This window comes from Podarcis vaucheri, assembly GCF_965113315.1.
Source record: "Podarcis vaucheri genome assembly, chromosome: 9".
NCBI classification, from domain to species: Eukaryota; Metazoa; Chordata; class Lepidosauria; order Squamata; family Lacertidae; genus Podarcis; species Podarcis vaucheri.
The window spans coordinates 5,221,442-5,245,922 of record NC_138767.1 but is presented as its reverse complement, the minus strand read 5'-3'; the positions used below and the strand labels follow the sequence as shown (position 1 = coordinate 5,245,922).

Genomic DNA, 24,481 nt, shown 5'->3' with positions numbered 1-24,481 from the left:
GGTATAAATAATAAATTATTATTATCATATTGTCAGAGCTGCCCGAGGTCCCAGCTCACAAAGGACCAACGCCAGTCCGTTGTTATATACAAAAGTCTTTATTGAAGTTCAGTTTCCCTTTCACATCAGCAGCGTGCAGCTCTACGTCTGAGACTCTAGACTGACGAAGCTCCGTCTGAGTCTCCTCCCCCAATACACCAGTTTAAGACTCTAGCCTTGCTCCACCTCTTCCTTTGCTCTTTCCTCCGCTGGGTTCGCCTGTCAGTTGGGTTTTCTCCCTTTCTAGACTCTTCTGACGCTGAATCCCCTGAGTCCTCCCCCTGCCTCCGGCAGGCTTTAGGACCTGGTTCCCGATCTGGGCTTTCTGCTGTCCCGCGCGCCTGTACATTTGAACTTGGCGCGCATGCCCAGCCGGTAACCTTCCTTCTGACCGTTTCACTGCTCCTGTCACTGCTTCCCCCTTCGGGGAGGCTAGCTGGACCTGACCTCCCCTCCGTTCCCTCACTCTCCGATGCAGGCGTGGTCAGCCCTGACTCATCTTCTCTCCCTGCTGGAGGAGACGCTGGCCCCGACACATGGGACTCTTCCCCCCCCACTCTGCTCTGGTGGGGAAGCTGGTCCTGATCTCCAGCTGCTGCTTTGGGAGTCCCCGCTGGCCCCCTGTCTCTGGTGTGTCCCCCCTGGGACCCCCCTTGCCCTGACCATCGGCACCTCCTTCTGGGAATCTTCTGATTCGCTGGAGAAGCTCATGGAATCTCTCGGGTCACTGTCATACTCCCCTATGCTGCCCTCAGATCCTTCCCCTTCGCTCTCCATCTCCTCTCTCCCCTGTGCCTCTGTCCCTGAGCCCCTGACACATATTATTATAAATAGCTCTGCAAGCATTTGGGAGGCAGAAAGGTGAGAGGGCATCAGAGGAAGGGAGGGAAGGAAATAGGGACAAAGGACAATGTTTCCCGTGGCACCACTGACCATCATTCAAGGCACCATAGGGTGTCCCAGCACTGGTTGAAAACCATTGGCCTGGGAGGTGTCTTGCTTGCCTCAGCCCCATTAATGCTGGGTGAGGTTTCCTTGCTGATGTCTGCTCCTTCAGGAAGCCAGGAGGAAAGGCCGCCGTTTCCTTCCAGCGCTTATGATACGATACGATAATCTTTATTGTCATTGTCCCATACAGAACAACAAAATTGAAAAAATCTACATCAGACATTCAGAAACCAACAAGCCTGCTATCCCAGCTATCCCAATCTGGTTAGCCCCTAAAAACTCTGATACCCCATAATTAAATACAATATACTCCCATAGAGACTACCTTAAAGGTAAAGGGACCCCTGACCATTAGGTCCAGTCATGGCCGACTCTGGGGTTGCGGCGCTCATTTCGCTTTATTGGCTGAGCCGGCGTACAGCTTCCGGGTCATGTGGCCAGCATGACTAAGCCGCTTCTGGCGAACCAGAGCAGCGCGTGAAAATGCTGTTTACCTTCCCGTCAGAGCGGTATCTATTTATCTACTTGCACTTTGATGTGCTTTCGAACTGCTAGGTTGGCAGGAGCAGGAACCAAGCAATGGGAGCTCACCCCGTCGTGGAGATTCGAACCGCCGACCTTCTGATCAGCAAGTCCTAGGCTCTGTGGTTTAACCTACAGTGCCACCCGTGTCCCTACAGACTACCTTACACTGCGTTTAAAACCAAAATCGCACTTGGATAGAAACTGTTTCTCAGGCGGCTAGTCCTAGTCTTTATAACCCTGTACCTTCTTCCAGAAGGCAGAAGCTGAAAGAGATCATTTCTGGGGTGTGCACTATCCTGCACTATCTCTGCAGCTTTCCTATAGCACCTGGAAGCATAGATTTGATCCAAGGTGGGAAGAGTGCACCCAATTATTCTCTCCGCAGTCTTTACAACCCTGGACAGCATTGTTTTTCCCCTGACCGTGCAGCTCCCAAACCACACGCACAGACCCTAAGTTAATACACTCTCAGCAGTACAATGGTAAAATGCCATCAACAGGTCCTTTGAGAGAATGTTTTTCCGGAGGATTCTCAGAAAATACAACCTCTGCTGTGCTCTCGTCATCAGGTCTTTACTGTTTTCTCCCCAGGCGGGAGTCCTCCCCACCCTCCTTTGCCCCCAAACAGCCTACACCTTCCCCAAGCTGCCTGCTACGTCACGGAGCCGCGCCGACTCACCTTCCATCAAGGTGTGGTGGATGCTCCAGTAGACGCTGAGACAGTGCTTCTCCTTCTTCATGCCCCGTTTGCACTTGCAGCCGTAGAGCTGGCTGGACAGAAGGGCTGTCACCGTGTTCTGACACTGGCTCTTAGCGTCTGGACCCAGCTTGTTGGCGCCGTTGCCAGCGATGCATTGCCGGAGTGTCCGGAATTTGGAGCTGCAGCTGGGGTCATTGGTGCAGGATTCGCCAGCCTGCAGGCAGTCCCGGGCCGAGCTGGCCACATCGGTCATCCCTTCTGGAGGAGAACAAGAGAGCAGGATGAGAACGTTCCCAAACTGGGCCTATCTTAGAGAGGTAAGAACGTAAGAATAGATTGCAGGGTCAGGCAAATGGCCCATCGATCCCAGCATCAAGTTCTCATGGAGCCCAACCAGAGGCCTGTGAGGAAACCCACAAGCAGGATGTGACCCCAGGAGCAACCCCCTGTCAGGAGCTCGTCCTGCACCCGAGTAGGACCCTGGTAGAGTCACATGCCTGACTGGCATGTTCTCTCCCTCCTGGTCGATCGATCGGGAGCTTCAAAAGCTTTCTTCAGCCCGAACATCACAGCGACCGATGCCCACAGACGTCAGCACACTTAGGGATCCACAGAGTTTGCGCACCTTGTGTGACAGACCTCAGCAACTCAGCATTTTGGCTAATCTACTTTATTTACACACGGAGCACTACAACATGGCTCCCTCTTTCTCTAGCATCAGACAGCAAAGAGAAAAAGAACAAAGGACAATAGTCCCACTTCACGGAACACAGTAACACAAACATCCTGTCTCTGTCACTTCCCACTCTGTGGAGTCAAAACATACACTGTCATGTGAAAGACAACAATCCCATGACTGCAATCATGGAGCAGGAATTCTAACACCACCCCCACCCCCCAGTTTCCAACAAGTGTTATCCCAGTACGTTTCCGAGCACAATTCAAAGTGTTGGTGCTGACCTTTAAAGCCCTAAACAGCCTCAGCCCTGTATACCTGAAGGAGCGTCTCCACCCCCATTGTTCTGCTCGGATACTCAGCTCCAGCTCCGAGGGCCTTCTGGCGGTTCCCTCCCTGCGAGATGTGAGGTTACAGGGAACCAGGCAGAGGGCCTTCTTGGTAGTTGCACCCGCCCTGTGGAACGCCCTCCCACCAGATGTCAAAGAGAAGAACAAAAAGAGAAGAAGAGTTTGGATTTGATATCCCGCTTTATCACAACCCGAAGGAGTCTCAAAGCGGCTAACATTCTCCTTTCCCTTCCTCCCCCACAACAAACACTCTGTGAGGTGAGTGGGGCTGAGAGACTTCAAAGAAGTGTGACTGGCCCAAGGTCACCCAGCAGCTGCATGTGGAGGAGCGGAGATGCGAACCTGGTTCCCCAGATTACGAGTCTACCACTCTTAACACTACACCACACTGGCTCTCAACTACGAGACTTTTAGAAGACATATGAAGGCAGCCCTCTTTAGGGAAGTTTTTAATGTTTAACTGCCCACTGTATTTTAATACTCTGTTGGAAACCACCCAGAGTGGCTGGAGAAACCCAGCCAGATGGACGGGGTATAAATAATAAATTCTATTCTATTCTATTCAGAAGCATTGCTGCTTTCAGCTGTGGAGGCAGAGCGTAGTCAACTGGGCTAGTGGTCACCAATAACTCTCTCCTCCATGAATTTGTCTAATCCTCTTTTAGAGCCATCTAGTTTTGTGGCCATCACTGCCTCCTGTGGCAGGGAGTTCCATAGTTCATGTGTTTCATGAAGAAGAACTTTCAACAACAACAACATCATCAACAACAACTTATTTGTATCTTGCCCAACTGACTGGGTTGCCCAAGCCACTCTGAGGGACTCCCAACACAAAATAGTAAAAACACAATATAACCTCAGACACTAAGAACTTCCCTGAACAGGGATGACTTCAGATTTCTTTTAAACATCACATAGCTGCTTTACATCTGCTAGGAAGGTGTTCCACAGGGCGGGCGTGACTGCCGAGAAGGCCCTCTGCCTGGTTCTCTGTAACTTCACCTCTTGCAATGAGGGAACCGCCAAAAGGTCCTCTGAGCTGAATACTGGGGGTGGAGATGCTCCTTCAGGTATATTAAGGTAATTGTTCCTACCAGAGAAGAATAGCAGATGAAGTTGATGGACTATGCTGAAATGGTTAAAATGACCGGAAGAAACAGAAATCAGGAAGACCAAAATTTTAATAAGGAATGGGGGAAATTTATAACCATTGTAAACAGTTAAAATCGTTTGTAGTTAATATCACTTGTAGTTTAAGGGTGAATTCTGGACACAATGGAGATGTAAAAGATTTGGCTCATCATAAAAGATGCAGGAAGAAATGATTAATAATAGGACCCACAAAGGGGAGGATGGAAGTCCGGGAGATTCCTTGGAACCTGGTTTTTATGATTTATGTTTGATATATTGCTGGAAACTTTTAATTTGAAAAACCAAATAATTTTTTAAAGGTAATTGTCCAATAACCTCCCACAACAAGTGGGGATTCTTAATGTGTAAATCCCACAAATGAATTTAAAAATTGTGAGCATGGTTGACGTTTGGATGTGGAGAAGCTCCAGGGTTTGCCCAGGACACAGCTGAGAAACATCTGGCACAGCAACACAGGTGAAGCTAACAGAGGTGGTAAAAGATGTTCCTGAGATTGACAAGCAGTTAGAAGCCGGGGATAAGTGATAGTGTATTCGGGAAATATTTCAAAGCTGAATACAGAACGCTGACCTAGATGGACCTTGATCTGATCCAAGAAGGCAATCATTGCTGAATGTGCACTTGTCAAACTGTCCTGCAGGTACGAGCAGAATACGAATCATCATTCTGCAATGTAGAACCTACTGGCTGCCCACTAAGAAACACCCATTCGGCTCACATTTCCATGCTGGCCTGCTTAGTTTGCCGTCACTGAAACAAGGCGCAAATTGGGAGACCTTTGTCCTTTGAAAGTTGCACACTGCTGAATTTTGCATTGCAGCTCTCAAGGAAAATGAAGCGTGGTCGAAAAGCAAGTGTCATTTTAGGCACGACAAATTGATGTGTGATTGCAACGTGCACTGGCGGAGGAAGAAGGAGAAGTGGGTGCAGTTCGCCCCGGATGCCATCACTGGGGTGTGTGTGACATCGCCCCCCCCCCGCCCCGCTGGGACGCTTGCTGTAGGCGGCACCCCCCTTGGGACGCTCTCCCCACAACTCCATTAAAATCTCCCATTAAAATCATCTAGCATCTGCAAAGTTCTGAGCTTGGGCTGTGTGGAAGGAGAGGAGATATCCAAGCTCAGGAAGAGGGGAGGAACAACTGGGAAGAGTTTGCGCTTTACACGCAGGGAGAAGGAGGGTGTGATCCGAAAGGAAAGAAAGTCTAGCTGGGGAAATAGTTCTGCAGCTTGGAGGAGCGCAGAGGGCGGCAATGGAAGGCGCTCATTCTGTCAGGGCAGCTCTTGGGCAGCACTTGCTTCTATTTCTTGCTCTTTAGGGATGTCTCTGGTCAGTCTGCTTGAGCCATTCCATGACCTTCCCACTGCCCAGTGCTTTTGCTGGGGTTCAGCCACCTTTGCGGAGAAGCAGGAGTGTGTGGTTGTGTAGGATTCCTCCTTGGAAGCGGAAGCCCACTTTGGGTCCTCCTGAGGCCTTTCTGATGAAAGGTTATTATTATTATTATTATTATTATTATTATTATTATTATTAGTATTATTAATTTATTTGTACCCCATCCCTCTGGCTGGGTTTCCCCAGGCACTCTGGGTGGCTTCCAACAAAGACCAAAAATACACTAAAATGTCACACATTCAATACTTCCATGAACAGAGCTGCCTTCAGATGTCTTCTGAATGTCAGGTAGTTGTTTATCTCTTTGACATCTGGTGGGAGGGCGTTCCACAGGGCGGGCGCCACCACCAAGAAGGCCCTCTGCCTGGTTCCCTGTAGCTTTGCTTCTCACAATGAGGGAACTGCTAGAAGGCCCTCGGCGCTGGACCTCAGCGTCCGGGCAGAACGAAGGGGGTGGAGACACTCCTTCAGGTATGGTTGAGACCGTTGTGAGATGTGAGATGAACGAAGCAAAGCAGCTAGCCTGCGTGCAGCTAACCCCACCCCCGGGTGCACAGAATGTGCGCCACTCCAGGTGCCGGAGCAGCAAGATGTGCCTCTGCCAACGTGCAGGTCCTTTGGGACTTGGAAGAAGGCAGAACAGGGGTGTCCTGGGTGCAGGGACTGAACCCAGGATCTTTTGCATGCAAAGAAGATCATAGAATCATAGAATCATAGAGTTGGAAGAGACCACAAGGGCCATTGAGTCCAACCCCCTGCCAAGCAGGAAACACCATCAGAGCACTCCTGACATATGGTTGTCAAGCCTCTGCTTAAAGACCTCCAAAGCAGGAGACTCCACCACACTCCTTGGCAGCAAATTCCACTGTCGAACAGATCTTACTGTCAGGAAGTTCTTCCTAATGTTTAGGTGGAATCTTCTTTCTTGTAGTTTGGCTCCATTGCTCCGTGTCCGCTTCTCTGGAGCAGCAGAAAACAACCTTTCTCCCTCCTCTATGTGACATCCTTTTATATATTTGAACATGGCTATCATATCACCCCTTAACCTCCTCTTCTCCAGGCTAAACATGCCCAGCTCCCTTAGCCGTTCCTCATAAGGCATCGTTTCCAGGCCTTTGACCATTTTGGTTGCCCTCCACTGGACATGTTCCAGTTTGTCAGGGTCCTCCTTGAACTGTGGTGCCCAGAACTGGACACAGTACTCCAGGTGAGGTCTGACCAGAGCAGAATACAGTGGCACTATTACTTCCCTTGATCTAGATGCTATACTCCTATTGATGCAGCCCAGAATTGCATTGGCTTTTTTAGCTGCCGCGTCACACTGTTGGCTCATGTCAAGTTTGTGGTCAACCAAGACTCCTAGATCCTTTTCACATGTACTGCTCTCAAGCCAGGTGTCCCAAGATGTCCTACTGCTCAGCCACACTCTTCTCCACCAGAGATTTCAGAATCTCTGAAGGCTTTCAGAAAGGCAGTGCACAGCAACTGTTCTTCTCCACCACCAGCCCACGACGGTTACAAAGATTAGGGGGGGAATTCCTCTTAAATATTGGGACAGCTGGATGCTAAACCAGATTGCCCCAAGGAAGTAATAATACCCTCATCAGTGGAGACTACGAAGTGGGATTGTGTGTGTTGCATGCTTTAGGTATTGGGTTCCCTGCCTTGGGCTGCAGGGATTAGACTCAGATTAGTTTCCTAAAAATGGCAGCATAATTTTGGTGTGGGTTTGTGTGTGCTTGTTTATGGAATCTGCAGTTCCTTGACTCCTCCACAGCTGCTGGGAACTGGGCATCCATCTGTCTCAAGACGCAATGGAATGCACCTCTGGGGGTGAAGTCAAACCACTGCCTTACCACCACCAAAGTGACCTCCCTGGGGTGCAAGCCTGGGCAGGGTATATGGAGGTCCTAGGGATGCGGGTGGTGCTGTGATCTAAACCACTGAGCCTCTTGGACTTACCAATCAGAAAGTTGGCAGTTCGAATCTCTGTGACAAGGTGAGCTCCCATTGCTCTGTCTCAGCGCTCCTCTTGCTTTCAGGCCGAGGAAACTGGCATTTGTTCACAGATAGCTTTCTGGGTCATGTGCCCAGCATGTCTTAACTGCTTCTGGCACAACGGAACACTGTGACGGAAACCAGAGCGCACAGAAACACCATTTACCTTCCTGCCACAGTGTTACCTATTTATCTACTTGTACTGGTGTGCTTTTGAACTGCTAGGTTGGGAGGAGCAGGGACTGAGCAACGGGAGCTCACCCTGTTGTGGGGATTTGAACTGCTGACCTTCTGATCAGCAAGCCCAAGAGGCTCAGTGGTTTAGACCACAGCTCCACCTACATTAATAATAACAGTAACAATACATCCAAACCATACAAATGCAAAGCATTATTATTATTTTCCTGAAAATCTGGAATAAAAAGTAGTACCTTTGCAGGTGCAGTGATATGAAAGCAGCATGAATAATAAAATCAAATCTGTTTTATTTATGCACTAAATATTGTTCTGAGCAACTCCACTTCTTCCAGCTGTGTTCAGAAGGAAAGAAGTGACCATTCAGTTGACATATATCCTCCTGGGAGTGCACATTTCTGTTTCATGTTTAATAAATAAGTGGTTTTAAATTAAACCGAGTGGCGTCTTATTTGTTTGCAATGTAGCAGAGCGGTGGCTTTCAAACTGTGGCCTGGGGGAACTTGCGAAGGTGGGTCTGTTGTGATCAGGTGTTGTGAGCAAACCGCACTGCAAGACGGCTTGCTTTCAGCTTCCAGTCTACTCCTGCAATGGGCAAAGGATCTTGGAAAAGGAAAGACGAGAAATTCAACTCAGCTGGCATTTGAAGCCAAACAGATCAAATTTGCACCTCCTTTGAAATTCACAGTTACAGATAGGTAGCCGTGTTGGTCTGCCATAGTCAAAAGAAAAAAATTCCTTCCTGTAGCACCTTAAAGACCAACTAAGTTAGTTCTTGGTATGAGCTTTCGTGTGCATGCACCACCAGCTCACGTATCTGTGTATCTGAAGAAGTGTGCATGCACACGAAAGCTCATACCAAGAACTAACTTAGTTGGTCTTTAAAGTGCTACAGGAAGGAATTTTTTTATTTTGAAATTCACACTTATCCAGTTTTTGCAATGCAGTTCAGCAGCCAACCAACGTTTTCAAAAATGCATGCACTAGGTAAAAGTGCACATAAAACTGCATATATGTTTGTGACAATGACACACGGAAATGCATCGTATTAGGAGAGGTTGCCAGGAAAAATGTGTGTGTCGCCAAAAAGCTGCGTGCAAAAATGTGTTCATTAGGAGAAATTTGTGCTAGAATGCTGAATAATTTGCAGATTGCTGTAGAAAGGTAAAGTAAAGGTAAAGGGACCCCTGACCATTAGGTCCAGTCGTGACCGACTCTGGGGTTGCGATGCTCATATCGCTTTACTGGCTAAGGGAGCCGACGTATAGCTTCCGGGTCATGTGGCCAGCATGACTAAGCTGCTTCTGGCGAACCAGAGCAGCGCACGGAAATGCCGTTTACCTTCCCGCCGGAGCAGTACCTATTTATCTACTTGCACTTTGACGTGCTTTCGAACTGCTAAGTGGGCAGGAGCAGGGACCGAGCAATGGGAACTCACCCCATCGTGGGGATTCGAACCGCCGACCTTCTGATCGGCAAGTCCTAGGCTCTGTGGTTTAACCCACAGCGCCACCCGCGTCCCTTGTAAAAAGGTAAAGAACTTCATTTAAGATTGGACGAATGAAAAATGAAGAGACTTGAAATGGGCAGAGCTTTCTTTCCCTGATCTTGGATTTAAGAGCTCAGGAAACAAACTCAGCACAGTCACCGCTTGGCAGAACCACTGCCAGCCAAAGCCAGCCTGATAGGCTATATGGACCAGATGGTCTGAGACAATCAGCTTGATACAGAAGCGCTATTTATTTATTTGATTCATTGATATATTGGCTTTATGACTTGGATTGAGAAACTGAGGGAATGCTCAAAGAGTACCCATTAACGGTTCTTCGTCATCCTGGAAAAAAGAGTGACAAGTGGGGTGCCACAGGGTTCTGTCCTGGGCCCGTTGTTGTTCAACATCTTTATTAATGACTTGGATGAAGGATTTGAGGGGATGCTCATTCAATTTGCAGATGACACCAAACTGGGAGGGGTAGCTAATGCCGCAGAAGACACAATCAGGATTCAAGAAAACCTTAGCAGATTGGAGAGCTAACAAACTGAATTTCAATAACAGCAAATGTCAGGCTCTGCACTTAGGCGGGAAGAACCAGCTGCACCAATATAAGATGGGGGACATCTGGCTTACTAGCAGTACATGTGAAAAGGATCTAAGGGTCTTTGTAGGCCACAAGCTGAACATGACTCAACAGGGTGATGCAATAGCAACCCCCCCCCAAAAAAACCCTAATACTATTCTGTTGTTGTTGTTTAGTTGTTTAGTCGTGTCCAACTCTTTGTGACCCCCTGGACCATAGCACGCCAGCACTCCTGTCTTCCACTGCCTCCCGCAGTTTGGTCAAACTCATGCTGGTAGCTTCGAGAACACTGACCAACCATCTCGTTCTCTGTCATCCCCTTCTCCTTGTGCCCTCCATCTTTCCTAACATCAGTATCTTTTCCAGGGAGTATTCTCTTCTTGTGAGGTGGCCAAAGTATTGAAGCCCCAGCTTCAGGATCTGTCCTTCCAGTGAGCACTTAGGGCTCATTTCCTTAAAAACGGAGAGGTTTGATCTTCTTGCAGTCCATGGGACTCTCAAGAGTCTCCTCCAGCACCATAATTCAAAAGCATCAGCGATCAGCTTTCTTTATGGTCCAGCTCTCACTTCCATACATCACTACTGGGAAAACCTAGGCTGCATCTACAGATGTCTAGTGTCCAGATCAAGGGAAGTCATAGGACCACTCTATTCTGCCATGGTCAGAGCACACCCAGAATTCTGTGTTAAGTTCTGGGCACCACAATTTAAGGAGGGTGTTGACAAGCTGGAGCGTGAGCAGAGGAGAATGACTGAGATGAGCAAGGGTCTGGAAACCAAGCCTTATGAGGAACAGTTGAAGGAGCTGGGTATGTTTAATCTGGAAAAGAGGAGACTGAGAAGAGATGTGATAGCCATTAGAGGCGGATGCTGGTAACTGGTAATATTAATAATAATAATTTATTATTTATACCCGGCCCATCTGGCTGGGTTTCCCCAGCCACTCGAGGTGGCTTCAAACAAAATATTAAAATACAATAGTCTGTCAAACATTAAAAACGTCCCTAAACAGGGCTGCCTTCAGATGACTTCTAAAAGTCTGGTAGTTGTTCTTCTCTGTGACATCTGGTGGGAGGGCGTTCCTCAGGGCAGGTTGCATGGCACAGTGCCTCTGGGGTGCCACAGAGGGTGCTGCAACTATGCTGTAGAATGGAAGGTGAACTGAATTTTGGCATCACATGGGCCAAAGCTGAAATTTGATGCATCAAGGCCTGCTACTGTAGCTGTCTTCAAACATCTCAACGGCTGTCACATGGAAGATGAAGTTTCTCCTGTTCCAGAGGGTAGGACCCAAAACTTCCTTTTCAAAAACGATTTCACCAAATATGGAGTAAGCTTGTTTTCTCCTGCTCTGGTGGGTAGGACTCGAACCCCTGGCTTCAAGTTTCAAGAAAGGAGATGCCTCCTAACCACCAGGAAAAACTTTGTGACCGCAAGATAATAATAATAATAATAATAATAATAATAATAATAATAATAATAATAATAAAACTTATTTATATCCCGCCCTCCCCAGCCGAAGCTGGGCTCAGGGCGGTTAACAACAATCAAAATAATTCAACATTCTAAAACATTCATTATAAAATTAATTAAAACAAATTAAAATCAAATTAATGGCAACCATCAAGCAAAATTTTGTGCAGATTGCCAGAGGAGGGGGTCAGGCTGCGCCCTGACAAAAGGCCTGGTGGAACAGCTCTGTCTTGCAGGCCCTGCAGAAGAATGTCAGGTCCTGCAGGGCCCTAGTCTCTTGTGACAGAGCGTTCCACCAGATTGGGGCCACGGCCGAGAAGGCCCTGGCTCTAGTTGAGGCCAGCCTAACCTCTCTGAGGCCTGGGATCTTTAGGGTGTTTTTATTTGCAGACCGTAAATTTCTCTGTGGGACATACCAGGAGAGGCGGTCCTGTAGGTACGAGGGTCCTAGGCCGTATAGGGCTTTAAAGGTTAAAACCAGCACCTTAAACCTGATCCTGTACTCCACCGGGAGCCAGTGCAGCTGGTATAGCACCGGATGAATGTGATCCCGCAGCGAAGACCCCGTAAGGAGTCTCGCTGCGGCATTCTGCACCCGCTGGAGTTTCTGGGTCAGTCTCAAGGCAGCCCCACGTAGAGTGAGTTACAATAATCCAGTCTGGAGGTGACCGTCGCATGGATCACAGTGGCTAGGTCAGGGCGAGAGAGATAAGGAGCCAACTGCTTAGCTTGGCGGAGATGAAAAAATGCCGCCTTTGTTATAGCTGTAATCTGCGCCTCCATGGAGAGGGAGGTATCGAAGATTACACCCAAACTCTTCACGGACGATGCTGGCACTAATTGCACCCCCGCAAGAGACGGGAGTGTCTGACAATGGAACAAACTCCCACAAGAGTTGGTGGACTCACCTTCCTTGGAGGGTTTTAAGAAAAGGCTGGATGGCCATCTGTCACGGATGTTTTTGTTGAGATTCCTGCGTTTCAGGGGGTTGGACTAGATGACCCTCAGGGTCCCTTCCAACTCTACAGTCCTATGATTTCCATGAATGTCATTTATATACTGCTTCATATTTCAATAGAAACTTCTTAGCCAGCGGAAGGAGAGCCTTAGGTCCTCCAGGGGAAATTGCACTCCAACTCCTATCGGCCCCAACCAGCATGGCTAATAGTCAGGAATGATGGGAGTTGTAGTTCAGCAAGATCTGGGGTGCCACAGGCTCCCCACACCTGCTCTAAGCAACAAAAAATAATAATATCTCTCTAGGTGGGTATACGAAATACAATACAAATTGCACAGTGCAACGTCTAATGATCATAATTCCACATTTTAAGCGACGTAATTATTAGGCAACGATAAATATTTTTAAACAGTGTTCCTAAGTAAAATAAATAAGGAACACAAAAGCAGCTCACATCGAGATACAAAGCCAAAGTGCAGGATAATTATAGGATCTGCAGAATCGCATAAATATTACAAAAACACACACACATGTACAATTGCCAAAGTCATTCAGATACCCCAGGGGGTAAGGAATCCCAGGCTCAGCCACTGAATGTGGCCCTCCAAACCATTCTAGTTGGCCCTCAAAACTCTCCCCAGACCCTGCTTTCAACCCTCCTTGAGTTTTTCTGCCCAGCTGGAAATGTGGAGGTGAACTCAGACAACACCTCTTGCTTCTCCAGATGGAGGACAGAGAGGGTTGCATGAGTGGGCGTAGGACTACAATTTGCATTTCATGCTCCACCCACATTTGCCTCTGACCCCACCCACCATTGCCCTGTGACCCTCAGAAGTTGGGAAACCACAAGAGGGGAGAGGGCTCTTGTCCACAGACCCTGCTTGGGGGTTTCTCACAGGTGTGCAGCAGAATCCGGATTCAAGATGGATTGGAGAACTGGGCCCAAACTAACAAAATAGATTGCAACGGGGACAAATGTCGGGTTCTGAACTTAGGCAGGAAGAACCAGATGCACAAACATAAGATAGGAGACACTTGCCTTGCCAGTAGTACGTGTGAAAAAGGATCTCTGGGTCTTAGTGGACCACAAGCTCAACATGAGTCAACAGGGTGATGCGGCAGCAAAAAATCTAATGCTATTCTATTCTGCATCAACAGAAGTCTAGTGTCCAGATCAAGGGAAGTCATAGTCCGGCTCTATTCTGCCTTGGTTAGACCACACTTGGAATACTGTGTCCAATTCTGGGCACTACAATTTATGAAGGATGTTGACAAGCTGGAACGTGTGCAGAGGAAGGTGACTGAGATGATCAAGGGTCTGGAAACCAAGCCTTATGAGGAACAGTTGAAGGAGCTGGGTATGTTTAGCCTGGAAAAGGAGAGACTGAGAGTATATATGATAGCCATCTTCAAATATCTCAAGGGCTGTCACAAGGAAGAAGGAACAAGCTTGTTTTCTCCTGCTCTGTGTGATGGCCTGGGACTGGGGCTCAGATTCTGAACCAGAGGAGTCTCAGTCAGCACCGGATCCTTTGCCTCAGGCGTCATCTGAACCAAGTCTGGGGCCTGATCCTGAAGAGTCCCAGTCTGCACAGGTTCCCCTGAAACAAGCACCAGCTGGGCCAAGTCAGGGGCCTGAGCCTGCCCTGACTCCAGATGCGGGGATGACCTCCTTGCCTCCAGCTGGGCCATCACTTACAGCTGCTCCACTACTGGTTGGGTCAAGGGAGGCCGAGGTGGCCTCTGAGTCCAGTAACCCACCAATGTCTCCCGAGCTGCAGAGATGAAGGTCTGAGAGAAGGAGAGACCTGAGTACTCGCAAGAGGAGTGCTCACCTTCGGGCGAAACAGGGAGGTGAGTCGCCAGGGGATCAGGACCGGCCGTTACCCTGACAGAGATAAAAGGCTGTTGGACCCTGCCCCAGGTTGCGGGAGCAACATTGCTGTATGCCAGATCCTGCCTGAAATCCTGTACCTGTCCTTGCCTGGTGTCCTGCCTTGGTCCTGTCGGACTGACTCCTAGAGGAACCTTCAGATTCTGGACTGGTCCTGGACCATGTCTCATGGGTAACCCCCGGGCCCAGCACACTCTGGAGGGTAGGACTCAAACCAATGGCTTCAAGTTGCAAGAAAGGAGATTCTGACTAAATATCAGGAAGAACTTTCTGACAGTAAGAGCCGTTTGCCAGTGGAATGGACTCCCATGAAAGGTGGTGGACTCTCCTTCCTTGGTGGTTTTTAAGCAGAGGTTGGATGGCCATCTGTCATGAATGCTTTAGCCAAGATTCCTGCATTGCAGAGGGTTGGACTAGATGGCCCTTGAGGGTCCCTTGCAACTCTATGCGCCACTGGCTTGATCCAGCATGCTCTTATTACATCCCAATGTTCCTGCAAACCAGTTTCTCCAGGTGAACCAACCAGGCACCTCAGAGGAGGGAGAAAGGTTGTTTTCTGCTGCTCCAGAGAAGCGGACACGGAGCAATGGATCCAAACTACAAGAAAGAAGATTCCACCTAAACATTAGGAAGAACTTCCTGACAGTAAGAGCTGTTTGACAGTGGAATTTGCTGCCAAGGAGTGTGGTGGAGTCTCCTGCTTTGGAGGTCTTTAAGCAGAGGCTTGACAACCATATGTCAGGAGTGCTCTGATGGTGTTTCCTGCTTGGCAGGGGGTTGGACTCGATGGCCCTTGTGGTCTCTTCCAACTCTATGATTCTATGATTCTATGATCATGCTCAAGAACCCTCCACAATCCCGAAGCATTTCTCAGACAGAGCATCCAACCTCTGAAAGGGTTGCCCAGAGGAAGAACATTTGGAAGCTGCTGCAGTCGATCTCAGATTTCTGCTGGGGTCCCTCCACTAGCCCTACAGGTGGGCTGAGGCTCAAAGACCACCCCTGTGGGTGGCAGGGATTAGGCTTAACTAAGACACTGCCTCTGATCTTTGGAAAGGGAGCTCAGTGGATATGTTTGTAGGCGCCGGGCAGCAGATATAAAGAAAGCATGAAAGGCTGAGGTTGGAGATGTATTGACAAATGAAACCAGCTAATGGTGCCCTCTGGCCAAGAGCTGTGCTTCGGCAGAGAGAGCAGCAGGGCTGATATTTACCACCCTGCATGCTGATGCTTTATATTTATGTTGGATTTAAACGCTTCAGGCAACATGAACTGCAGTGTTCCAAATGCCCTGTCCTTTTATTTGGATGGGGGGTGGGATTCCTCCCCTCCAATAAAAGCAATTGATAGGATTTTTACTGGTTGGAACCATCCCTGGTATGGTTGTACCTCTAGGTTCACACCTAGAAGACCACAGTGGTATGGCAGGTAGAAACAGAACAGGTGAAGTTTCTCCATCAAGGCGCCTCTGAGTGGGGAAGCCTTTATTTTAAAGGAAGGACTGAAAGATGTTGTTGTTCTTTAGTCATTTAGTCGTGTCTGACGCTTTGTGACCCCCTGGACCAGAGCACGCCAGGCACTCCTGTCTTCCACTGCCTCCCACAGTTTGGTCAAACTCATGCTGGTAGCTTCGAGAACACTATCCAACCATCTTGTCCTCTGTCGTCCCCTTCTCCTTGTGCCCTCCATCTTTCCCAACATCAGGGTCTTTTCCAGGAAGTCTTCTCTTCTCATGAGGTGGCCAAAGTCTTGGAGCCTCAGCTTCAGCATCTGTCCTTCCAGTGAGCACTCAGGGCTGATTTCCTTCAGAATGGAGAGGTTGGATCTTCTTGCAGTCCATGGGACTCTCCAGAGTCTCCTCCAGCAGCAGAATTCAAAAGCATCAATTCTTCGGCGATCAGCCTTCTTTATGGTCCAGCTGCCCAGGTTCAATTCCTGGCATTTCTAGGTAGGGCTAAGGAAGACCCTCTCTGACAAACCCTGTGAGCTGTTGACAATAAACCTGGATTGTGCCTATAGGTAAGGCAAAGGACCCCTGGACAGTTAAGTCCAGTCAAAGGCGACTATGGGGTTGCGGCACTCATCTCACTTTCAAAAACATTAAAAACGAATCAAAAAATAAAACCAAACCAAACAAACAGTTGATTAAAATATAAGTTAGAATGCAGCTTAAAATGCAGCCTCTTTTTTGTGGTAGCCCATAGATCAAACCCATAAGGGGAGAAAACATCAAATATTCACTGGGGCCAACTATCCATGGTGGTCCTACATGGGCCAGCAAAAAGAGCCGAGGGAAAATTTATATACAAAATCCCATATAAGGGGTTCCATCAAAATACCTAGATCAGTGTTACCTCCTCCTCATATTTTATTCAAGTTGGCACCCCTGGAGAACAGCCTTCCTTCCTTCCTTCCTTCCTTCTTTCTTTCTTTCCTTCCTTCCTTCCTTCCTTCCTTCCTTCCTTCCTTCCTTCCTTCCTTCCTCCCTCCCTCCCTCCCTCCCTCCCTCCCTCCTTCTTTCTTTCTTTCTTTCTTTCTTTCTTTCTTTCTTTCTTTCTTTCTTTCTTTCTTTCCTTCTTTCTGTGAATGTTGTCCTTTGCACTGACTCGTCATTTTCCCCTTCTGTTTTTAATTAGAAAGCTCCTGCCTTTGATAATCGTTTCCCAGCTTCCTGCGATGGAGAAAAGAGCAGCCTACTTTCTAATGAGCTCAGTTACTAGAGGATTGCAATAGCGGTATGGAGAATCCGAGAGACAGTCTTATTCAGTGACTGGAGCGTTAGACTAGGTCCTCCGGGGAGCCCAGGGTTCAGCTCCTCTCTCATCTGGTGAGCTCAGTGGATGACCCTGGCCTGGTCTCACCCTCTCAGCATAACCTGCCTCTCAGGATTTTTGTGAGGAGAAGAAGATTGCTTCTTCGCAAGGTTTTATCCATGTTCCTGTGTGCACTGGGGAAGGAGATGCGGAGGAAAGGCATAATAATAATAATAATAATAATAATAATAATAATAATAATAATTATTATTTATTATTTGTACCCCGCCCATCTGGCTGGGTCTCCCCAGCCACTCTGGGCAGCTTCCAACAAAGATGAAAAATACACTAAAATGTCACATATTAAAAACTTCCCTGAACAGGGCTGCCTTCAGATGTCTTCTGAATGTCAGGTAGTTGTTTATCGCTTTGACATCTGATGGGAGGGCATTCCACAGGGCGGGCGCCACTACCGAGAAGGCCCTCTGCCTGGTTCCCTGTAACTTGGCCTCTCGCAGTGAGGGAACCGCCAAAGGCCCTCGGAGCTGGACCTCAGTGTCCGGGCAGAATGATGGGGGTGGAGACGCTCCTTCAGGTATACTGGACCGAGGCTGTTTAGGCAAGTGAAACAAAACAGACTCAAGCTCCTTTTATTGATTTACAAAGCCCTGAACATGGACCAATGGAGAATCACTGATATTTCAGATCCACTTCAGAAAAAAAGATGAGAGGTTAATTCAAAACGTCGTGTTCAGAGGAGAAATTTGACAAAGGAGCCTTTGGAAGAACTTCTACCTTTATGCTAGGAAAAGCATAAAGGAGTATATTATGCTATGAGAAGAACACTAGAAGCACAGTGTCCAGATCAGGCGAAATAATAGTACAGTACCACTCTATTCTGACTTGGTCAGACCTGACCAGGAATACTGGGTCCATTTCTGGGCACCACATTTCAAGAAGGATGTTGACAAGCTGGAACGTGTGCTGAGGAGGGTGACTGAGATGGTCAAGGGTCTGGAAACCAAGCCTTATGAGGAACAGTTGAGGGAGTTGAGTCTGTTTAGCGTGGAAAAGAGGAGAGGAGATACGAGAGCCATCTTCTAATATCTCAAGGGCTGTCACATGGAAGAAGGAACAAGCTTCTTTTCTCCTGCTCTGGAGGGTAGGACTCGAACCAATGGCTTCAAGTTACAAGAAATGAGATCTTTCTGGCAGTAAGAGCTGTTTGAAAGCAGAACAGTCTCCCTCAGAAGATGGACTCTCTTTCCTTGGAGGTTTTTAATCAGAGGTTGGATGGCCATCTGTCATGGATGCTTTAGTTGAGATTCCCACATTGCAGAGGGTTGGACTAGATGACCCTTGGGGTCCCTTCCAGCTCTACGATTCTACGATCCTATGCCCACCTACATCCAAACCTTTTCTCCTCCAAGCCTTTACTGGACAATTATTATTTTTCAGAGCGCTGTCTCTTTTGTAACATAAAAGGTAAAGGGACCCCTGGCCATTAGGTCCAGTCGTGGCCGACTCTGGGGTTGTGGTGCTCATCTCACTTTATTGGCCGAGGGAGCCGGCATACAGCTTCCGGGTCATGTGGCCAGCATGACTAAGCCCCTTCTGGCAAACCAGAGCAGCGCACAGAAACGCCGTTTACCTTCCCGCCGGAGCGGTACCTATTTATCTACCTGCACTTTGATGTGCTTTCGAACTGCTAGGTGGGCAGGAGCAGGGACCGAGCAATGGGAGCTCACCCCGTCGCGGGGATTCGAACCGCCGACCTTCTGATCGGCAAGTCCTAGGCTCTGTGGTTTAACCCACAGCGCCACCCACGTCCCCTTTTGTAACATACAGGGTTGCGATTGCCAGCTCCTTCCAGAGGCTGTGGAAGTTTGGTTGGTTTTTAAAACGTGCAAGCCAGCCAGTGTCCCTGACTCTCAGCGAGAGCGTTTCTCCAAAAGGGGAGCTGAGAAGAACATTAAGGCGATGACACGCTGAGTACATTTGCTTTTGGCATCAATGCTATCTCCTTGTTCCCACTCTAGTGTGAAAGTCCCTCATTAAGAGCTCCCGGCAGCCAGTCCCCAGGGCCTCGTTCACGCAGGGTCCTAAACATTTCAGCTCCTGCTCGCTGAGTTCATGGCTCGTCCCTCCGGCGGTTTTTGGTCCGCGATCAGCGCAGAAAGAAGAGGAAGGTCACCAAGGGAGGAGAGGCTTTCAACTGAGTCAGGCCAGTGGCCCAGTTTGCCCAGTTCTGCTAATGGGTTTATGGCTAATGGCTCAGCCCTCTGATAATTTTCTTTTTGTAGGGGTGACCTTCTGTTATTTGACAGTGGAAAAGGTGGCAGTGATTTTTCTTTTTTAATGATTTAAATGATTATTTATGTAGACAAAGATTAAATGTAAGGTATTGGTTCACAGATTTATGAAAGATTTAGAAAACTTATTGATTAGAATATTTGTATGAGATTGTATGGGAAAAATACGGAATAACAGATACCATCTTGCTTAAAATGTATATAGGAAGTGCAGTGTAAGCGATGGAAGTCAATCAACGAAATTTTATTATTGAGATATTTGTAGAATAAAATTGGAAGAAATTCTTCCAACTTTTCTTTTTCTCCTTATTTTTTCTTTTTTGTTCTTTTTTATATATGTGTGCTTATCTATATGTATGTATGTATTTGCAATATTTTGCTTATGTTTTGTAATAATTATGTGAAATAAAATTATTTTTTTTAAAAAGATTTATTTATTTTTAATGACATGATTCTCTGCAACTTCCTCACTGTGGAACTCTCAGGAGAGAGACAAATCTTTATCTCCTCTGCCATGTTCTACCACTTTCACCCAGGGGTACAGAGATAGTTTTTTTTTGGGGGGGGAACTCTCTTCCCTCACCCATCAATCTCAGAGTGGAAGTTTCTCACATGAGTGGCAAGAAGTAGCCATGACAGTTGGAGATACCATTGGAGACAGAGCAGTCCATATGTTGCCATTCTGCACGAGAATCATCCAATAGACCTGCCCTTTGGAACAGCCTGTCAAATGATATATAGTGAACTCTTTTCGGCACCAGTTAAAAACATTCTCAGTTAGACAGTTAGAAAGGTGCTGCAAGTCTGTTTTTAGTCTGGTGTTGTTTTAACCTTTGGAAAGTTGATTTTTCTTATTGATAATTTTATAGTTGCATCTTTTTTTTGTAAACTGCTTTGGGGTTTTTTGCTTTAGTTTTTACAATCGAGTGGTGTATAAATTTTATGAAATGAAATAAAATACAGGAATGAATAAATGCAGAATAAGATAATCAGGTGTAGAAACTGGCTTCCTGATAGTGCGGTTGCTAATTAGTCCAACAGGCTGTGGTTCTCAAACTGTTTAGGAACAGCTTGCCCCACTTTTTTGGGTGGGTGTGTCAAAGTTCCAGTTTTGGTTTCTAAAATGTGTGTGTTGGTCAGTTGCATTTTTACCTACATACTCAATATGGCATCGTGGCTATTAGCATTTGATGATATAAATTATATTGCAGGGGCTTCAGGTGATGTCCTGTTTAATGCAATGTTCTCTATCCATGCTACTGCTTTTTCAGGTTTTAGTGATTAACTGCATCTACCAGGATCCAGAACAAACTTGCCTGAAGTTCTCTTTTATGCTTTCAAATCTATCTATCATCTATCTATCTCTATCTATCATCTATCTATCTTTCTATCTATCATCTATCATCTATCTATCTATCTATCTATCTATCTATCTATCATCTATCTATCTATCTATCATCTATCTATCTATCTATCTATCTATCTATCTATCTATCACCTATCTATCTCTATCAATCTATCTACTATCTATATCTATCTATCTATCTATCTATCTATCTATCTATCTATCTATCTATCTATCTATCTATCTATCATCTGTCTATCTGTCTATCTATCATCTATATCTATCTATCTATCTATCTATCTATCTATCTATCTATCTATCTATCTATCTATCTATCTATCTATCTATCATCTATCTATCTATCATCTATCATCTATCTATCTATCATCTATCTATCATCTATCCTCTCTCTATATATATCTATCTCTATCTCTCTATCTATACCCCCCCTCTCTCTAGATGCCTACTACTAAGAATAGTCTTGAGGCTTATAAAAGCTCGCTCTCTCTCTCTCTCTCTCTCTCTCTCTTATATGCTGTACTTCCCAATGGAATATACATGAGCTAAATCAATAGTGATGTACCCTGCAGCTTTTGCCTATAGTTTGTGCAACTTGATGAGATGGAGGCTGGTTCTCTTGAGTAGCCGCTCCTTGTGACGAGAGCAGAGGAACAGTTCTCACCATCTAGAAATATATATATATATAATCTCCTCAGATTTGACAGTCTTGACCTCTTTCCACTATCAAGCATTGCAAAGGATGTGATTAACATACCAAATTGTTTTCCCTGTGAGTTTTACGTGCTGCTCGCTGTAAACCGACACCCACAAATCCCAGCAGATGCGCCCAACTCCTCCTCCTCCTCCTCTAGGATTGGGAAGTGGGTGGGAGAGGTGGGTGGGAGAGGCTCTTGAGCCAGTTCTGTGACTGGTTCCCAAACTTTCAGAAGGGGAAAGTTATTTTAAAGTTACTAGCTACTTCAAACAAATTCAGCTCTCCAGGGCCTGATGAACTGCGTCCAAGGGTACGAAAACAGCTTGTGGATGCAAGCTCAGAGCTTCTGTCTATAATCTTTGAGAATTCTTGGAGAACAGGTGAGGTCCCTGAAAACTGGAGGAGAGCAAATGTTGCCCCCATCTTCAACAAGGGGGAAAAGGAAGGCTCAGTTAACTTCATTGCTTTTCCTGAATTTTAATTAACTATTTTGTATGCCTTCCCCCACCCCATCACCTCGCACCCTTCCTAAAGAGGGGGAGGCAGCTTCCTTCCTTCCTTCCTTCCTTCCTTCCTTCCTTCCTTCCTTCCTTCCTTCCTGTATACCTGAAGGAGCGTCTCCACCCCCATCGTTCAGCCTGGACACTGAGGTCCAGCTCCCTGGGCCTTCTGGCGGTTCCCTCACTGCAAGAAGCCAAGTTACAGGGAACCAAACAGAGGGCCTTCTTGGTAGTGGCACCCACCCTGTGGAACGCCCTCCCACCTGATGTCAAAGAGAAAAACAACTACCAGATTTTTAGAAGACATCTGAAGGCAGCCTTGTTTAGAGAAGCTTTTAATGTTTAACAGACTATTGTATTTTAATACTTTGTTGGAAGCCGCCCAGAGTGGCTGGGGAAACCCAGCCAGATGGGCGGGGTATAAATAATAAATTCTTTTCTTTCTTTCTTTCTTTCTTTCTTTCTTTCTTTCTTTCTTTCTTTCTTTCTTTCTTTCCTTCCTTCCTTCCTTCCTTCCTTCCTTCCTTCCTTCCTTCCTTCCTTCCTTCCTTCCTTCCTTCCTTCCTTCCTTCCTTTTTCTTTCTATATGTCTCTCCCCGCTCCCCCGCACACATTTTGCATGCACAAATTTTGCTGTGTCCCACCCCGTCACCCTCTGATGTTGCTCTGGCAAGCGCCCCCCCCAGCACCTCTTCCCTCCTCCCCCAGGCACCGGCAAATGTGTCCTCTTCAAAATATGGCAACCCCATAATATGGCAACAGAGAAACTTTTAGTAATAGCTAAAGATATTAAGCTAAAGAGCTGGACCATAAAGAAGGCTGATCGCCAAAGAATGGATGCTTTTGAATTCTGGTGCTGGAGGAGACTCTTGAGAGTCCCATGGACTGCAAGAAGATCAAACTGATCCATTCTGAAGGAAATCAGCCCTGAGTGCTCACTGGAAGGACAGATCCTGAAGCTGAGGCTCCAAGACTTTGGCCACCTCATGAGAAGAGAAGACTCCCTGGAAAAGACCCTGATGTTGGGAAAGATGGAGGGCACAAGGAGAAGAGGACAACAGAGGACGAGATGGTTGGATAATGTTCTCGAAGCTACCAGCATGAGTTTGACCAAACTGCGGGAGGCAGTGGAAGACAGGAGTGCCTGGCGTTCTCTGGTCCATGGGGTCACAAAGAGTCGGACACGACTAAACAACAACAACAAAGATATAGCGCAGTAGAAAAGGTTTGGGGGTTGGAAGTCAATTTATGAAACAACATAATTATTTGGTATGAAGATTATTGTGAAAAATTATACTGGGGGAAAAAGGGTGATACTTTTGTGACTCAGAGAATCTTGGGAAGTGTAGTTTGCCGGGCATTCTTGGCTGAGAAACTACAAGACCCATCCTCACCCAGTTGCCAGGGTCACCGGTGGCAGTGGAGGGGGGTCTGGGGGGGAAGAGAGGGAATGATTATTCAGCCACTTTAAGCCCACAATGTAGTTACTCCCTCGGGGAACAACCTCGTAAAACAAAAACAGAATTTAGGTTAATCTGATCCATTCACAGACCCGTCATTCAATCACAGGCAGCTCGCTATGCAAACAAATCACCGAGTGGCGTTTGAGAATCCTGATATTTAATTACAGTCCTCAGCTTTGATTGGGAACATGCACAGTTATTAATAAACCACACTCGATGATAATTCACTGGGTGAATATCTCAAAAGGTCGCCGGTGGGGGGGGGGGCGGTGGCGGCGATTGGGGACAAGAAATGCATTTGCAAAAAATGAAAAGAAGGTGGGTGGATACATGTTTTGCAAGAGACAATAGACGAGAAGGAAAATTGATTATGGAGTTTTGCCGAGAACATGTGTACTATTAAAAAAACCCACACAGCCCACACCACAGCACATCGATGTGTTCTCTCGGCCCTTTCGATCGACTGAGCCTTAAAGGAAAATTACATTTTCTATCACATAATCAATTGGGGTTAATGGAGCCTCTCGGGGGCTCTCGTCTGACTTTCTTGTTACACCAATTGGCCATTTCCCTGAAAGTTTAGCATTTAATCAGACGCTAAGTGCTGCAAGGACGTGGGTGAGACCCTAGTGGGTGGAGAAGTGAGGGCTTCTAAAGTTCAGTCGCAGGCAAGTTTCCCCAAATAAGCCATTCCTTCCCTTCTCCTTTTAGCCTACTTCTCTTCTGAGGAGACGGGCGGTGATTATTATTCTGAGTAAATCAAACAGACTCGCAGCAACCCATGTGTGGTGGGAATGGGGTCGGCTGGCTCTTTCTGCATTTTGTTGCTGAAAGTTGGCTTGTCAGCAGGGAACCCCCTGAGCAGGGACCCCCTCAGGGGATCAAAGCGGTCCAATATTAAATTAAAAAATTGAATTCAAAAGGGATCCCAGATATACAAAAAAAGACACGGTTGATGTATATTATGGAAAGGCATCAAAACCGGAAGCTTGCTTTTAAGTAGGAAAAAGGGAGA

General features: G+C 47.0%; 1 protein-coding gene and 1 long non-coding RNA gene across 3 annotated transcripts in view; both read right to left on the bottom strand.

Moving 5' to 3' along the window:
* The window catches only part of GFRA4 (GDNF family receptor alpha 4), a 135,416-nt gene that overhangs the window by 41,730 nt on the left and 69,205 nt on the right, over positions 1-24,481 (bottom strand). The window contains exon 2 of one of the 2 annotated variants that reach the window (XM_082236563.1): positions 2,192-2,467. In XM_082236563.1, coding sequence (XP_082092689.1) covers positions 2,192-2,467 — 276 coding nt within the window. Of the gene's footprint in view, positions 1-2,191; positions 2,471-24,481 lie in introns of both variants that reach the window. The other variant, XM_082236562.1, reaches the window with a different exon arrangement.
* On the bottom strand, positions 1,139-2,073 carry LOC309540596. Its single transcript, XR_014223375.1, has 2 exons — positions 1,673-2,073; positions 1,139-1,312 (listed from the first exon to the last, which is right to left on the bottom strand). It is a non-coding gene; the product is annotated as an uncharacterized lncRNA (long non-coding RNA).